At 34.4% G+C, this 19,327-nt stretch overlaps 1 protein-coding gene across 5 annotated transcripts in view; it reads left to right on the forward strand.

Moving 5' to 3' along the window:
* Cdin1 (CDAN1 interacting nuclease 1) overlaps nucleotides 1-19,327 on the forward strand; it is a 217,769-nt gene that overhangs the window by 39,067 nt on the left and 159,375 nt on the right. For 2 of the 5 annotated variants that reach the window (XM_026392873.2, XM_026392893.2), the window contains exon 2: nucleotides 18,914-18,959. The exons of the other annotated variants lie outside the window; for them this stretch is intronic. In XM_026392873.2, coding sequence (XP_026248658.1) covers nucleotides 18,914-18,959 — 46 coding nt within the window. The remainder of the gene's footprint in view (nucleotides 1-18,913; nucleotides 18,960-19,327) is intronic. 5 annotated transcript variants of the gene reach the window in all.

The following is a 19,327-nucleotide window of genomic DNA, read 5'->3' on the forward strand; positions in this document are numbered from 1 at the left end:
TTGTGGTAAGATTTAAAATTTTGTGTTTCATAAGAGAGGAGCTTAATGCATCTTAAGGCATTCTATTTGTTGTTTCAACATTGCCAGCATTTATTATTAAAGTGGGTGGTTGTAGAATAATTGTAGTCCATATCATGTGATGATGATGATGTTTTTAGAGAAGACTGAAAATCTACAGTTTTTTCAAACTAATGTAGTAGGGAAAACATAACATTTATTGAGGTTTCAAATAGTTTACGTGACCTTATAAGAGCACTACTGTGGCTATTTAAAGGCACTCCAAATTCAGGAAAGCACATTCATGCTAATTACTGCATTTCCTTGTTAAAGTCTTAAATGAAGAGCATCAGTTTGGTAATTAGGGGTGGGTTGGGAATGAAGTTTGCTAAAAGAGCATGAGATTATTAATAACACTATGTTAATATAACAGAGAATTTATTTGGGAAGAAAGTGGCAAATATAGTAGTAGTTATATCTATGATCTTTATAAATATAACAATTATAAAGCAAAACTGGCCAGTCATTTTTACTGGTTTTAAATTAGGTCTGTATAACCTATTGACAAAGATTAGGAAGGCAGAACACATAAGGAAATACTTAAATGCTTTTAAACTTGTCTGCTCTATGAAAAGTTTGTAAAGTAATTGTGTTTATTCAACATAGATTAACAGCATTGGGGCAACAGCATTAAACTTAGCCTACAGATGATGTTCATTCATTTATGATAACATAGAATTGTCAGAGTGACTGGTATTCTTGTAGGCTTTTATAAATTGAGGAATTCCCTAAGAAGGTAAATCTACTCAAGGCATTGTAAGTATAAGCAAAGTCAGAGAATACTTGAAAATCAGAGGGAAAACAATTGGACATCATGGAGTAAAATTAGATTGCTTCATGTATATAACTAAGCTGATGCAAACAAAAATTTGATTTTCTGTGAAGTTTTAAAAAATCTACTTCCCAAGAAACAGACTGAGTTAAACTTAAGAAAGAGTCTTTCTTGAAAATGAATATCTAGTATATATAAAGAGCTCAAAAAAAGTTTCTGCCAAAAAATCAAATAACCCAATTAATAAATAAGCAAATGAATTAAATAGATACTTTTCCAAAGAAGAAATGCAAATAGCCAGCAAAAACATGAAAAATGTTCAGCACATTAGTAATTGGGGAAATGCATCAAAAACTACATGTAGATTTTATGTCACCAGTTAGAATAGCAGTTATCAAGAATACAAATAATAATAATAAATACTGGAGAAGATATGGAGAAAAAGGAACAGTTTATAATTGTGATGGGACTATAGGCAATTAGTACAACCACTATGGAAATCAGTATGGAGGCTTCTCAAAAGATGAGGCATGGAACCACCATATCACCCAGCTAAATATTTCTCAATATTTATCCTGAAAAATTAAAGTCATCTTACTACAGGGTTACATTCATAGCCATGTTTATAGCAGAACAGTTCATAATAGCCAAACAATGGAACCAGTCTTCGTGTCCATCAGTGGACAAATGGATCCAGAAAACACACACATCAATGCAGTTTTATTCAGCCATAAAGAAAAATGAATGGGATTTTCAGGAAAATGGATGGAACTGGAGACCATCATGTTAAGCGAAAGAAGTCGACTCAGAAGGTTAAGGCTCATATGTTTTCTCTCATCTTTGGAAGCTAGAGAGGAAAAGGGAAAACAGAGATGGGGGTGACAATTTTTAGGTGGAGCTCCTAAACATCAAAGGGAGATCAATAGAGGAAAGGGACCAAGGATTGGGAGATAGTGAGGGAGGGGGGGGATGTGCTGGGGAATGATCACAATATTGTTATATTGTGTGCATGTATGAATATGTAACAACAAATCCCATCAATATGTACAAATATAATGCACCAATTTAAAAAAGTGGAAAAAAATGGTATATCCACTTTGGAAAACATTCTGGCATTTTCTTAAAAGACTAAACATAGATAGTTTATATATGAAAGAGGGACAGAGAGAGAGAGCATGCATGTGTGCACACGCATGCCTATCTCAAACCTAGAACTTGAAAAATTAGTTGTCTGAGAATATCGGAAGAAGTGATTAATCATCAGTTCTCAAAAGTATAGCCTATTTTGGGCTGGGGTTGTGGCTCAGTGGCAGAGCACTTGCCTCGTACAGGTGAGGCACTGGGTTTGATCCTCAGCACCAAATTAAAAAAAAAATCAACGAAATAAAATTTTAAAAAAAGTGTAGCCTATTTTGTAAGTTTGTCCTATATCTTAGTTGGCTTAGGCTGCCAACAAAATACCATAGACTGATGGTTTTAACAATAGAAATTTATTTTCTTTATGTTCAGAATGCTGGAAGTCTGAGATCAGGATGCAGGTATGGTCTGTTTTAGTGGGGATTCTTCCTGACATGCACTTGGCTTCCTTCTCACATGGCCTCTTTTCAGTGAGTCCTTGAGAATCTCTTCTCTCTCTTTCTCTTCTAATAAGGCCTCTAATCCCATGGCAAAGGCCCACCCTCATGACTTTATCTAACCCTAATTTTCTCCCAAGGACCCCATCTCTAGATACTATCACATTGGAAATTAGGATTTCAACATATGAATTTGGGGGAGGGGTAGCACAAACATTTAGTCCATAGTACTCATTAATCCTCTAGGATAGCTCAAGAATCACTGGGGCCAAGTGACTATGATTGTGATTGGGGTCCTGTTTCATTCTTTTATAGAAATATTGCCATTAGAGGCTGGGGATATAGCTTAGTTGGTAGAGTGCTGCCTTGCATGCACAAGGCCTTGAGTTCGGTCCCCAGCACCACAAAAAAAAAAAAAAAGAAATATTGCCATTGATTTTAATTTTTTCCCCTTTATATTTACTTATTTTCTCAAATTTAAGTATTTTTGATCAAATTATAATCTGTAAATCTATTCAGTTAACTGTATAAAACATGGCATATTTGTTTTTGTAGATTATATAATTTGTATTAGACGTTTTTCTGTTATTGCGATCAGGATATACATTTATTTTTATTTTAGATATATATTTAGATCAAATGTATTAAATTTTATATGTACACACACAAAAAATTGTACATGTATATTAAATATATAATAACACAAATTTAGGAGTAAAACCATGAATTTTTAGAATACTGACTAAATGTCTTGAAAATTGTAAATATTTTTCAGTTTTTATTAAATTTATTATTGATTTATATTCAGTTAAGTTCATCCTCTCTATGTACAGTTCTGTGAATTCTGGCAAACACAGGCTGTTGTGTAACCATGACACCAAGTAATATGTTGAATACATTTGTCACCTCCTGTTATGGTTTCCTGAAACTTGTGTATTGAAATGGAATCATTAATAGATAGCTTTAAGAGGTTGGACCTTATTATGGTTTGGATATGTGATATCCCCCAAATGCTCATGTGGACATAGCACAAGTATGTTCAAAGGCAAAATGATTGGTTTATGCCATTTGTACCTAAATCAGTGTATTGATCCACAGACAAATTAACTGGGTGGTAACTGTAAGCAGGTAGGGTGTGGCTGGAGGAGGTAGGTAACTGAGAGCTTGACTTTGGGGTTTATATTTTGTCCCTATTGAGCAGAGCTCCCTCTGTTTCCTGATTGTCATCTCCTGAGCTGCTATCCTCCTTCACATCCTCCCACCATGATTATGTTCTGCCTCATCTCTTGCCCAGAGCAGTTGGGTTGGCTGACCATGGATTGAACCTCTGAAACTGTGAACCAAAAATTGTCGCAGTCTGGCTGGGCACAAATAACCAGGAGGTGATAAGAGACTTGAAGGTTGAAACGGGAACTTCTTTATTGTGGGAAAACTCAACGAGAACTGAGCAGGAACTCAAGGTAGCGGGCACCCAAGGTAGCAGGAGCCGCTTTATTGTGGGACAGCAGAGGTATATATACCTAACTGATTACACACAGCTTGACTCAATTAGCATCATCTATATACAGCAGTCAGCCAATAATGAATCCCTCCATCTTAATGGCTTGGTGGTGTTGTTTCACAAACCACTCCTCCTGGCAAACTGCCAGGCGCCATCTTGACTTGGTTGCAGCCCTCAACAAAAAATAAACTTTTCCTTCTTTAAATGTTCTTGTCAGGTCTTTTGGTCACAGAAGGGAGAAAAAGCAAGCCTTTAGGAAAGGGGCAGGGCCAGTACAGACTAGATTATTAGGCCCTTATTACAGGGATTGAGGGAGTAAGTTCATGACCTTCATGCCTTCCATCATACTGCATTGTTCCTTCAGAGGATGCCAGAACAAGGTACCATCTTGGAGCAGAGAGCAGCCCTCACCAGACACAGAAATTTTAGCTTCTTGATCTTGGATTTCTCATCCTCCAGAACTATGAGAAATAGATTTATGTTCTTTATAAATTATCTTCTCTCAGGTATCTGTTATAGTAGCACAAATGGATTAAAGTGCACCATAAAATTCCCCTTTATCCTTTTGTTGTCCCCATATCCAGTAATTAAAGACTATTGATCTGCTTTTTGTTGCTGTATTTTTTTTTCCCAGAAGGCCATAAAGTAGAATCATGCAGCATATAGCCTTTTGTGTTTGGCTTCTTTTGCTTAGAATGTCACATTTGAGGTTTCTCCTTATTGTTGTATGCATAATTGCAGTAGTAGTCTTTTGAATGGATGTATCACAGTTTGTTCATTTCCCAGTTGAAGGATGTTTTTGTTCTTTCCAATATATAAAACTGCTATAAACATTTGTATATAGGGCTTTGTGTGATTAAAATCTAGGAGTGCATGAGGTCATACCCAGAATCTTGCTCATGCCTTATTTTGATAAGATTTGGGATTTTTGAGATGTTGTTATTTAGGTGAGGTTTTGGACTTGAGTTAATGCTGTAATTGGTTGAGACTTTGGGGGACATTGTGATGGGGTGAATGTATTTTGCATGTGGGACAGATGAGAATGTTAGGAGCCCAAGGGCAAATGATGGTAGATTGAAAAATAGCCCCCTTAAAGATACCAGGCCCTAAGCCATGGAACCTATAATTGTAACAGATTTAGGGTTTTTATAGATGTGATTAATATGAGAGTTTTGTGTTGAGGAGATTATCCTGGATCATTAGGGTGAGCCCTACGTGGAGTCACATGTATCCTTTGAAGAGAAAGTCAGAGGAAGATTTTACCACCCACACATACATAAAAAGTGATGTGAAGATGGAACAGAGATTTGAAGATATTGGTCTTAAAAATTGGAATAATGCAACCACAAGCTAAGGAATGCTAGTAGTCTGCAAAACTAAAAGAGGCAGGATTCTTGTGTAAGACCTTTGGAGAGAGCATGACCCTATGAACACATTTTTTTGGTTCAGTGGTAGTGGATTTTAGATTTCCAGCTTCCTGAAGTGACAGAATAAATTTCTATTGTTTTAAGCACCATGTTTGTGTTATGTTTTTACAGTAGCCAAAGGAAATTAAAGTATTTGATCATAGTGTGATGCTTATTATTATTGTTATTGTTTCTAAGATGAAGGCATGAGTGACTTGAGGATATGGCTCATTGATATACTGTTTGTTTATCAGGTGCAAGGACCTGAGTTCAGTCCACAAAAAATGAAATGAAATAAAGAGAAAGTGAAGTTAATTCCTTTGATTTTAATAAGCAGCTGTTTGAAGAAAACAATGTGAGGAGGTAAATCAGAATTGATCATCTTTTTATAGCTGTGGATATATTACTGAGGAAGAGCTAGTAAGGTTATTTGGTGCTTGTTTATAGGCATGAGATTTCTGCAGAAGTATAGGCAAAAGAATACCATGGAGGAAAAAGATAATAACCATTTTTGGTTACAAGTTAATAGATGTTTCATTCATGGTAAAAATACTGAAAGTTCCCTACTAAATTGTGCTGTATGTAGCTAAAGAAGTGACTCTGTCACTTTCATAGAAATTAAATAAAATTGTTCTCTGATATCTTTTTGTTTTAAATTCTCTTTTGTAAATGCTCCTTTAAAACCAAATTCATTAGGCCACTGTGATAAAATTCTTGATAGCCAAACAAATAATTCAATCTGAAGTTGCTATAAAGAAGTGAAAGGGGAGGCTTTCATAAACCCTTAAAACTTATTTGATTCTTCCTTTGATTACCTAGTTCAAGCCAAGAGTCCTTTCTCTTGTAGAAACCCCAGAAGACTTGGAATTGTGAGATAGAATTTTTGAGTGTGTATGTTTGTATGTACGTGTGTGTGTTTAATTATGTATGTATGTATAGGTATATATGTATACACAAACACACTCACTCATGTGTGTACATATCAAAGACAACTTTCCAGGTGAGGATCTGGTGGCTTTTTCATTAATGCCTGTGTTTAGTCTTTATTATAAAAACAAAGCTATTTGGGGGTCCCTGGGATTTCAGCAATGAAATAGTTGTGATGTTAAACCCATGAGGTGATTATTTAACCTCTGCTGGAGGAAGTGGTGAATGAAAAGAGCTGCTTTCTTCTATTTATGGTTGCAGAATAGAGAAAATTACATGTAACCTAAAAAAAAATCACTTTCTATATTGCGAAGTCACATTTAGAATTTTGCATTTATTGCGGAGAAAAGGGAACTGTCATGGAGGAAAATAATTCATAATTTTGATCTGCCATTTTTTAGCTCATCATTTTTGGGATATTAATATGCCATGAATTTTCCCATTTTTAAAACATATACAGTTCAGTAGTTCTTAGTATATTTATGAAGTTGTGTAGTCTTCATTACTACCTAGTTATGGAATATTTTCATCACATGAAAAAGAAATTCTGTATGCCTGGCAACCACATGGAATTTTTATTCCTATAGGTTTTCCTATTCTGGTTAGTTCATATAAATGGAATTATACAATATGTGGCCTTTTGCTATTGAATTTTTCTCTTCATGTAATGTTTTCAAGATTTATCAGAATCAGCATAAATCAGTAATTCATTTTTAATTGGTGAATATTCCATTTTATTTGTATATTTATCTCATCATCAATTGGTGGGCACTTGGGTTGTTTCTATTTATTGACTATTATGAATAATGTCACTATGAGCATTTGTGTTCATCCTTTTTGTATGGATACATATTTTCAGTTCCATTAGATAATATATGGAGGAATGGAATTGCTGGGTTAGATGACAACTCTGTGTTTAATAATTTGAAGAAACAGCAAACTGTTTTTGTAACATAGCTGAACTATTTTGCATTCCCACCAGCAGTGTATGAGGGTTTCAATTTCTCTGTACCTTTGCCAACACTTATTAATGTCTCTTTTTAATTCTAGCCATTCTAGTGGATATGAATTAGCATCTCATTGTGAATTTAATTTGCTTTTCCCTAATGATTTAAGGTGTTGAGCATATTGTTATGTGCTGATTATCAATCTGTGTATCTTCTTAGGAGAAACGTTTATTCAAATTCTTTTGAGCATTTTAAAATTAAGTTCCTTTCTTTCATTTATTTTTACTAAGTAATCAAGGAAGAGTTAATGTAGGTTCATTTTCTTTGGATTTTTTTAAACATGCATCCCATTATAAATATCCATTTTCACAAACTAGAATATTCATGATTTATAATATGAGTTCCTATCCCCTCTAGAATAGGCCATTCCAACCAAGTTGGCTATAAAGCAAGTCCATTTTTTTCACTGGTTTATATTATGTAAAGGAGATTCTTCTTTACAAAACCATTGAGTAATTGGGAATGATAAAAACCATACTTTTGAAGGTACAAAATTATTTTCCCATAAAATCTAGAATTATACTCACTATGTACAAAGCACTTTAAATTCTGACATACCAATTTAGAATTTGTGGCAATTAACATATTAATACGTCTCATAGTGAATCTCACCATTGTGTACATCCACAAGATTGAGATTCTAATTATTAAGATATATTTCATGTTTGTATAAGTATATTAAAATAGATTCTACTGCCATTTATAATTAGAACAAAAAAACACAAAAACAAATAATCCGAGACATCAGCATGTTGTTTCCTAACAGCCTTAGTTAAGAATGAGAGAAGTGGATTTAGTGATTAAAAAAGGAGAATTGTTTTGGTGGTGAGAAGTGGGAACTTACAGGTTTGGGGACTATTGATGATTTACTTATGTTCTAGTATATTTTAACCTTTTATTTGTATTTACGACTTAATTTGTACACATTGGTCATAAATATGTTATGATTACTGAAATCATAAAACTGCATTATTCCCATACTCCCACCTGTTAAAAACATCAACTTCCATCTGTTAAAATATTACTTGAATAAGTCCCACTTGAAGGACAACTTATTTTTTTTCTTTGATTTACCTGTATCTGATGTAAAATATTGCTTTATGTGATCTTGTCCATTGTGACTTTACCTTTTCAGTTTCTAAAATGAAGATGTTGACCTTAGTCTGAAATTCTCACATTAGCTTTCAGGAAATACTCTTTTTGCTAAAATAACTTGATTTAATAGTGATAGAATGTTGTATAAGAATACCCTAAGTCCATTTATCACTATAAGAATAGAAATTCTCCAAATGGAATAAAGAAAGAAGAATATTCTGAACTCTAAAAAGAACATAGTAATTAATAGCGATGTGGTGAGGTGCAGTACATACAAATTCCTCCAGGGGTAGAAAGTGGGAAAGAGTTGTGGGAGGTTAGAAGGAAGGGACCTAAGCCAGGTGAAGGGGCTTTTCAAATGCTTTGATGATGATTTTGAATGTCATCCTTTGGGCAATAGATATCAAGAGATTTTTAAGCCAAGAGGGTAATGTAATCAGATATGTATCTTGAAAATATTGTTGGTAAATCCAAGATTGTATTAAGAGGTATAACTGTAAGAAACAAGCAAAGTAAATCAGGAAGCTATTTAGTAGTAGAGAAGAATCAGGACAAATGTGCAAAAATGGTGGTAGAATCACAAGACTTAGTGACCAGTGAGTTGTCTCCATTGTGAAGGAGAGGCAAGCATTAACAATGTTCCAGAGGTTTCTAGCTCAGGCCTTTGCATTTATGGAAACAATTGATTTAATGGAGGTATATAAAAGGGAGGTATGGAAATGTGTTTGTGAGAAAAGAGTGTGGTGGTAAATTTGATTTCAGGATACCTGTGGCCAAATAGGTAAAATGTCCCTACTAGTAGCTACAAATTGAGACTGGGACTCTGAGTAGAGGTACAAGCTGGAGACACCCCTACCCACCACCCCATGTATATATTTGTATGCATGTCTATTTATTTGGGAGCTGTGGAGGTAGTAGTTGGGAACACAAAAAGGTGTGCCATCACCCAGGTTATGTGTAGGGTAAAAAGAGAAGGTTGAAGGGAACTCCCGGGAAACCAGGGCAAAGAAGATAGGCAGTGAGTGGAAGAAAAATGTTCGCAAGGTAGGAGGAGAATTATCAAAAAGTAGTACCCTGGAATTCAGGAAGGAAAGATTTTAAGAAAAGGGAATGGGTATTGTCAAAGGTGATAAGTGAGTTCAGATAGCATAATTATGGCTTTGAGGTTTAGTAATAATGAGATCTATGACTTTTGCTTTAGGCGAGGGGAGGAGCAGAAGTTAGATTGCCTTGGGAGGAAGATAAATGGGGTTAATGAAAGCAAAGGCCTTCTAGACCAAAGACATGCTGAATAAAAAAAGGTGATGGACAGTAGTTTGAAGGGTAGTCAGGTTATGATTTAGGAAGACAGAAACATTCTTGGATGAAAATGAAGAATACCAGAGGAAAGGGTGATTTGGAAGAAATTTGAATTTTAACCAATAAGAAATTATAAATATCTTCACATACAGGCCATAATCAGGTTATCATTACTAGAAACTTAATTTAAGGGCTTCTTATAATGTAGTTTAATCCAATTTATTAAAGAAAGAAAACAGAAAAAAACTCATTTCAGGAAAATGATGAAATTTAAAGAAAATGAAATTTAAAAAGATGATAAACATTTCTACAGATCAATTATGTATATAATGTATTGAAGTTATTGGGATTACTTAAGAGAAAAATTACCAAAAGCTTGGTTTTGCCAGTGAAATTAAGTATGTCACCCTGGCTCCTTATTCTTTATCTGATATATGTTATGGCTTGTTCTAAAAAGTTAGTACCTAAATTTAATTAGAAAGGAAAGAAGTATAGGTACTTAAAACTATAATTAAATCAGAACATTTAGAATAGGGTGAGACTTAGAGCAGAAGAGTGTCTGACAGACAGATCCATTTATCCACCTCCTCCTTATTTGTTTCCTTTTTGCTTACCTTTTTAGTCTTATTATGAAATAAATCACAAGATAGAAATGTATAGAGAACAATATAACAGACCTTTTGAATCTGTCTCTGTTTATATTTGCTTTAGATGCTTTTTACTTTTTTAGAAATAAAATATCCTAACACTGTGCTTCATTTCCTTTCCTCTTTGGAGTTTTTTTAAAAAATAAAATATTATAGATATGGCCAAATATATATCTTTCTCTCTGAATTCTTTCCCATTTTCCTTCACTGAGGTTTCCATCATCTTGAATTTATTGCTCAGTCTCATTTTTTTCTTTCATTACATCTTTATATTTCCTTGAGAATCAGGCAATTACTTTGCTGTTTTATACTTTATGTAAGTGGAATCAAATGTGGATATAATTCTGTGACATGCTTATTTTAAATAAATACTGTATTCTTGAAATGTATTCATATTAATATCTGGTAAAGTAAGTTCCCCACCTTATTTATGCTTTTCAGAATTTAAGTATTCCTGACTATGTATTCTTTTTTTATTTTAACATGAATTTGTCATGTTCTTCCAGAAGACTCTGATGTGAATTTCATAGAATGTATAGTTTGTTAGAACCTCCTTCAATAAAATAAGTTCCTTTGTGTTTTCTTACAATGTCCAATTAATTGCATAAATATCACACAAATTTATATATATATATATAAATCATAGTCATTGCTTAGTTTTATACATTTTTTTCCATCATTATAAGTTACTTAGGCGTGCATTTTTAATTTCTGAAGATAGGGTTTTGGGGTACTTACCTTTTAAATCATTCAGTTCTAATTTGAGTACCCTTTGATCAGCTGTAGTCTAGTCAGTTCCTGAGAAGAACTTTTCACAACTTCATAGGACCAGAAGACAAATTTAAGTATTAGGGTCCACCAAAGATGATAGCTTTTTAAAAAAATTTTATTTATTTATTTTTTATTCTAAATAGTTTTACATGATGGCAGAATGCTGAGTGTTAATGGCTTAAACTCATCAACCAAAAGACATAGACTGGCAGATTGGATTTTTTAAAAAAGATTCAACAATATGCTGTCATCAAGAGATTCATCTCATAGGAAAAGACATCCACAGACTAAAGGTGAAAGGATGGGGAAAAAACATATCACTCACATGGACTGTGTAAACAAGGAGGGCTTTCCATCATATCAGATAAAGTGGACTTAAAGCCAAAGTTAGTCAGAAGGGATAAAGAAGGACATTTCATATTGCTTAAGGGAATCATACATCAACAAGACACAACAATCATAAATATTTATGTCCCAAACAATGCAGCATGTACATACATCAAACAAACCCTTCTCAATTTCAAGGATTAGATAGACTACAACACATAATACAGGGTGACTTTAACACACCTTTCTCAATACTGCATAGATCTTCCAAACAAAAACTAAACAAACTATAGAACTAGATAATCAGCAATTTAGACTTAGTAGACATATATAGAATATTTCATCCATCAATGAGTAAATACACTTTCTTCTCAGCAGCACATGGATCCTTCTCTAAAAAGACCTTATTTTATGCCACAAAGCAACTCTTAGCAAATATAAAAAATTAGAGATGCTACCCTGCATTTTATCAGATGATAGCTTTTAGAAATGTCCCAAGCTTTGTGGTGGGGCCTTAAATGGATATACCTTAAGAGTAAATGTGAGCCATAGTTAAAAGAGCTCTACATGAAAGCTTTAGATTTACCTGATTGGCACCAAAAATTAATACCTGAAAATGGACTGAGGTGAAATTAGACTCTTGGTGACCCCACATCAATAATAACAATAATAATTCTCTCTGTGGAGGAAACAGTTAAAAGAGGGTGGTAGGGAGGGTATTTACAATCAAAGCACATTATATAAATATAGGGAAATGTCACAATGACATCCATTAATATGCACTAATAATTTATCAATATACACTAATAGTTTTTAAAACATTTTAAGAAAAAGAATCCAGGGTTTTTGTTTGTTTTGTGGTCGTGCTGGGAATCAAACTCAGGGCCTTCTATACTCTAACACTGAGTGAATCCCAAGTCCTTAAAGCAGTTTTTCAAATAATAAGGTAGTACTATACTATTAAGCAGAATTTTTATAAATTTTCTTTGTTCAGGGAATTAAAGAAAATTGAAACATTCTTCTGAGAACTTGTTTGAAAAAGAATGAAATAGGAACTCTAGAACTGAAAAATGTAGTAATTAAAATTGTGTGGATTTAGGAGTTGGGGATGTAGCTCAGTGGCAGAGTGTAGGCCTAGCATGTGTAAAACCCTGACTTCAAACCTCCATTTCAAAAAAGGAAAAAGAAAAAAATAAAAGCAAAATTATAAAATATATAAAATTGGATAGATTTATTGAAATAAATTTACCCAGTAAATTAGATATTAGCATAGAGAGAATTCATGCTCTGGAAGATAGTTCATAAGAAAATAAGCATAACATAGAATAACAAGGGATGGAACATATGAAGAGTGGATTAGGTAGGGAAGAATAGCGTTCACCTACTTAGGAATCTCAGGAAGAGGAGAGAGTGTAATATCAATGTTTGAAGAAATTATGATTGAGCATAATCCTAAAATGACAAGTGATAACCATCCATATATTTAAGTCCAGCAAATTCTAAACAGAATTTTACAGTTAAGTTGGGCATGGTGGCACAGGCCTGTAATCCCAGAAGCTCGGGAGAATGGAGGAGAAAAGAATGAAGAGCATGAAATGAAACATATGTAGGTAAATCTTAACCAGCAGAGACTATATAAAAAAGATATTGTTCTTGCGGGAATCTAAGACATATGCAAGATTAAAACAATGTTCTGTATGTGAAGAGGGAGAACTATAGACTGTGTTTTAATATATTTATATTTAAGGCACAATTCCTGACCATTTAAAATTGGGGATGCAGTTATCTAGGATAATCATTAAAAGAATAGTAAAAGGCTGCATAGCCTCTAAGTTGCATGAGGAAAGTTAGTGAATAAGTGTTAAATCGATTGAAAAGAATATGAGAAAGTAGAGAACAGTTATATATAATAGGTAGAGTTAAACGTGGATATAGCAGTACTTACATTAAATGTACATGGTTTTGTTGCAGTAATCAAAACAGTTGAGTATCCATGAAAAGATAAACACAGAAATGGGTGGAACAAATTAGAAAGTCCTCAAATAGACTGTCAGTAATTTGGTTTACTCAAAAGCAAATTGTGTAGTCAATTGTGTATTTGCATGAAAAAAATAAAAAGAAACTAACATATCTCAACACAAAATTAATTCCAGATAGATCAAAGAATTAAATGTAAAATCCAACACTATTAATCTTCTAAATGAAAATATCTGGAGTGTGAGTAGGCCAAAATTTTTTACACAAGACATAGAAAATATTAAAAATAATGTTAGACTTCATCAAAATTAAAAACTTTGACTCTTCAAAAGGCACCACAAAGAAAAGGAAAATGCAAACTATGAACTGGAAGGGAGTGGGATGAGAAATGTGTAGCAATAGAAACTCTCCTATACCATTAGTGGGAGTTTAATATTGCTATAACCTCTGGAAAGATTGTTCAACAGTATCTATTAAAGTTGGAGATTTGCATGTCAGACCACCCTGGATTCTACTCTGTGTTTATATTCAGTAGAAATTTGTGCAGATGTGCACCAAGAGACTCACACAAGAGTGAGTTCACAGCAGCAGTGTTGTACATGCAGTAGAAGGTACTAGAGAGCAATGTTAATGAGTCGACCATGTTTATGTTAGCATGGATGATTCTCAGAGATATATTGAATGAAAGAGGCTGGATGTGAAAGAGTACATACTGTCTCACGAACTTCATGTAAAGTGTGTCAGCAGGCAAAACTAACCTGCATTACCTAAGGATACATATTTGAGTGGTAAAACTATAAAGAGAAGCAAGGAAAGATCAGAAGAATCAGTTCATTTGTAAGAGGAAAGAGGTGGTAATTGCAAGGGTGTTTTGGGGGGTGTTGGCAGGGTTGTTTGTTGATCTAAATGGTTGCATGTTTCTCTTTTTTTAAATATTAATTTGTTGCACTACATATTTGTTCCACGTGTGTTTTTTCTTGGCAGAGCAGCAGGGGAATATATGTTTTATTCACAATAAAAATAATTTAAAAAGAGGAATATTTAATGGCACAGATAAGTGTTAGCATGAGATAAAGGCATGTTACAGAAAAAGATACGTTTAAACCACTCACAGTTTTTAATGTGTGTGTATCAATGCACACACATACACACAAATTCAAAATCATCTAGCAAAGTGAAAAAAACAAAGGTTATAGAACAGAATGAATACTGACTGTGGACATCAAGATTTTACATGAAATTTGTTCTATTTTGTAACTAAAAATCCCTTCATTAAATGTTGTTTTATAAAAATTAAACTTATAGAGGAAATTGTCTTCTATATGAAAGATTGGGTTATTTAGACTTGCTCTGTTTACCTAAGGATTTAATACTGCTCTATATGCAGTAAGTAGCATTTGAGTCAAAGACACATATACAGAGAACAAGACTTTAATAGTTAAAATATGCCTTAAAAATGCCTTAGCTGCAGGAAGAATGATAGAAATTACCCAACACTCTTTTAAACTATTTCCAGCAGTAAATATTCTTTTTTCCCCATATTTTTAATAGTGCTTTATAGTTGTGCATATTGATGGGATTGTTGTTACATATTTATACATGCACATGATATAACAGTATAATTTGGCCAGTAAAACTCCACAGCATTTCCCTATCCCTTCCCACCTTCCACCTCTTGGTCCCTTTCCTCTACTGATCTCCCTTTGGTTTTTAGGAGATCTAGCCCCATCTTTGTTTTCCTTTTTCCTCTTTAGCTTCTGCTTATAAGAGAAAATTACAATCCTGAACCTTTTGAGTTAGACTTACTTCACTTAGCATGATCATCTCTAGTTAGTTCCTTTATCTCTCAGCACAAAAAGATTAATTTTTTATTTAGTTAATTAAAGGAAAACGGAAATTTGATTTTTAAAGAGACTATTGTCTAGAGCCATGGAATTTGGTCAAAACAGTTGACCTCCTGTGGCTTCAATTTTCTATCCAAAAAGCAACCTGCCCCATTTTTCACTGTTGGTTGGAGTACAATGTAACATAAATATTTAAGTAGTGGTGTTAGCATTGATGATATACAGAACTGATTTCTGGGACCTCTTGGGAAGGCAGATTGCCATGGGAATTAAGAATTTGGGTCTGGAATTGAATCTGGTTTTGATTCGCAGCTCTGCCACTGATCTAGCTGTGTAATTGTTGTTTTACTCTGGTTCTCTCCCTTCATTTACCCTTCTTTAAAATTTAGGACAGAAGCATAGAGGGTTGTAAATTTTATATCATATAACTCTGTTCCCCTCCACACCTGCCCAGTCCTTCCCTGTGGTATTTCTTGTTAGCAATGACACACTGGGAGAGAGTACAATACACACTGCTATCAATATGTTCATTACACCAAACTCCTTTTCTGTTCTTTATGGTGTGGCACTTATTCAGAACTACTCTTTGGTAAGATCAGCACAGATAGGTATAAGGAAGCTTCCTTAGCACTGGACCCAGTTCTATGTTTTTGTTGTTTTAAGTAAGTTGTTTTCTGATTTTAGTTCCAGTTAGCTTTTACTCCATAGTATAAGCTGGAATCTTCTAAGTCCTGTTGGTCACAGAGGAACTGTGTTGCTCCATAGGCTCTGTCCATGTATTTAACTGAATTGAATTCTAAGCAGCTTAAAGAAATTTTTCTGGCCAAAGGCATTATCTCATCTTGAATTTATATAATACTCTCAATTCCTGACTAGCTTTTCACTTTGAATGGTTTTTTATTGAATTTATTTCTCCAGTTGTCCCTTAGTCTTCCCATTCTGGGTACCTACAAATACACTTTTTTTTTTTTTTTTTTTTTTATTGGTCGTTCATAACATTACATAGTTCTTAATACATCATATTACACGGTTTGATTCAAGTGGATTATGAACTCCCGCTTTTACCCCGTATACAAATTGCTGTATCACATCAGTTACCCTTCCATTGATTGACATATTGCCTTTCTAGTGTCTGATGTATTCTGCTGTCTGTCCTATTGTCTACTATCCCCCCTCCCCTCCCCTCCCCTCCCCTCCCCTTTTCTCTCTCTACCCCTTCTACTGTAAATCATGTTTTCCATTTGTATTCTCTTGACTTACCCCTCCTTACCTCTTATATGACATTTTGTATAACCCTGAGGATCACCTTCCATTTCCATGCAATTTCCCTTCTCACTCCCTTTCCCTCCCACCTCTCATCCCTGTTTACTGTAAATATTCTTCTCAAGCTCTTCGTCCCTACCCTGTCCTTGTTTACACACCTTATATCAAAGGAGTCATTTGGTATTTGTTTTTTAAAGATTGACTAGCTTCACTTAGCATAATCTGCTCTAATGCCATCCATTTCCCTCCAAATTCTATAATTTTGTCATTTTTTAATGCAGAGTAATACTCCATAGTGTATAAATGCCACATTTTTTTTATCCATTCATCTATTGAAGGGCATCTAGGCTGGTACCACAGTCTTGCTATCGTGAATTGAGCTGCTATGAACATCGATGTAGCAGTGTCCCTGTAGCATGCTCTTGTTAGGGCTTTAGGGAATAGACCGAGAAGGGGAATAGCTGGGTCAAATGGTGGTTCCATTCCCAGCTTTCCGAGAAATCTCCATACTGCTTTCCAAATTGGCTGCACCAATTTGCAGTCCCACCAGCAATGAACAAGAGTGCCCTTTTCCCCGCATCCTCTCCAGCCCTTATTGTTGTTTGACTTCCTAAAGGCTGCCAGTCTTACTGGAGTGAGATGGTATCTTAGGGTAGTTTTGATTTGCATTTCTCTGACTGCTAGCGATGGTGAGCATTTTTTCATGTACTTGTTGATTGATTGTATGTCCTCCTCTGAGAAGTGTCTGTTCAGGTCCTTGGCCCATTTATTGATTGGGTTATTTGTTATCTTATTGTCTAATTTTTTGAGTTCTTTGTATATTCTGGTTATTAGGGCTCTATCTGAAGTCAAATACACTTTTTAAAACTATTTACAGTTTAGTTTCCTCCTGTTTATTCATTCCAAACACATTATTTCCATCATATATTTTGAAACCTAAAGACTGACCTTCTGTGTGAACCATTAAATGGTTAATAACATAAATCTATTTTGCTATATAGTGATGAGGGAATCTATTTATTACATATAAATGTCTAACATTTAAATGTATCAAATAGTTTATGAAGATTTGGCCCTGATTTTGTAATTTTTGTCAGAAAAGTTTCAGCAGCAAACTGACCAGGGTATGTGGTTGGCATGTTAAGCTCTGACAAGCCAGGCATAATAGGAAGCTTTTCCATGTCAAAATTGGCTTTTTCAAAGGTGTTTTACAATTTTAAAAGGAAATTGGAAAAGTGAGATTCTTGTGAATTTATAAAGGTTTTCATTAATTTCTCCATACTTTTCACTTAGTGAAATAGTTACTTGATTTTTGTTGTTTTTCTTGGTGAACATTTATGGGATCTTTTTAAAACTAACTATGTACTTTTGTATGGATGGAGAGGGTTAGAAGTCAAATCTATGATGGCATCCAAAAGATGACAGTGCTGTGACAGTGAGTAAACAAGAATGGTGCTATTTTTATTTCACACTATTCAGTTTCCCTCTGATGTGCCTAAGAGGCACATTCATTCTATTTCATTCATGAATAGAAAATTTTTAATTATTCACAGAGATTTGGTATACTGTGAGATAAATTATTTAAAGTATAGTCACTTGAATTAGCATTTAATAGGAAAATAAATCAGTAATAATCCTTTTCAAGCTAAGATAAAGTTAGTATATCTACTGAGGACAATCAAAAAGAATAGGAGTAGGGTATGATTGCTTTTTGTAGAAAGAAAAATTTCATTCCATTTCTAAATGTTAACAATTTCAAGAGGAAAATCCCCACTCGGGAAGAATGCTTTCCAGGTAGCTTCATTGCCAAGTGTTGACGCTGCATGGAATTTTACATGAGTAAAGTAAGGCTTATAGCAGTCTTTGGGAATGATGCACTTCCAAGGACCTTTGCTTCCTACTGTGAAAGTTTCTATTTTCAAAGCACACTAGAATCAGTGGGAAAACTCCAGTGTTCTCTTTGCTACCTCTAATAAAGACTAAAGGTTTTACCCCTGAATCTAGGGAAGCTGTGGAAAAGATTACCTATCTGCTAACAAAATAAATTTCAGAATGTTGCCAATGAATGAGCTACATGTTCTCTCTACTTTTATAGGATTGGACTGTGTCATTTGTTTATGGAAATAAGTCTTGTTTTCTTGTGGTCCCTTTTAACACCATTGTATACTACAGATATGATTTACAATCATTCCAAAGTTTTAAAAAATCCAAATAATATGATACTTGCTTTGAGACCATTCATATCTTTCCCTTTCCCTTTTCTCTCTCCTTGACCTAGCAGCAGGAAGCCTTTGTTTGAGGTGTTCATCTGGAACAACTTTTCCACACTTGTTTTCATGTTCTGTTAGATTACAGGGCAGCAGGCCTACCTTTGAAGCTCCTTTCTCTTTTGTTTCTTTGCCGTGCACTCCAGTAATTAACTTTGTCCTTCTTTTATTTGTTCCAGTCAATCGCAGGCCACTCTGCTGAGCATCTTCTCCCAGGAGTACCAGGTTAGAAGTTTTCTCCTTTGTGAGGGTTGACAGGTGCCTAATTGAATGATGAATGTCCCTTTATTTCTTTGTAATTGAACTGCCAGCTCTCTGATTGGGTTGGAGGATGTTCTCCTTTCCACATCAAGCACCGCCTGCGTCTCAGTGGAGGCCTGCCAAGCCTACCCATCCATCTGTCTAATAACATCTAGCCTTTGCTTATTTGGTGGACCTGTAATAAATTATGCTAAACCATTATTATTCTGACAATAATAATTTCCCTGTGTTGCGTGGTTCCATGTGCTAAATGTTTGCTGACTTGCACTGTCAGTGCTGCTTTCCATTGCTGACAGAGATGATGATAAATGACCATTGCTGGAGTGGCAGAA

Source organism: Urocitellus parryii, chromosome 6 (assembly GCF_045843805.1).
Source record: "Urocitellus parryii isolate mUroPar1 chromosome 6, mUroPar1.hap1, whole genome shotgun sequence".
In the NCBI taxonomy this organism is placed as follows: domain Eukaryota; kingdom Metazoa; phylum Chordata; class Mammalia; order Rodentia; family Sciuridae; genus Urocitellus; species Urocitellus parryii.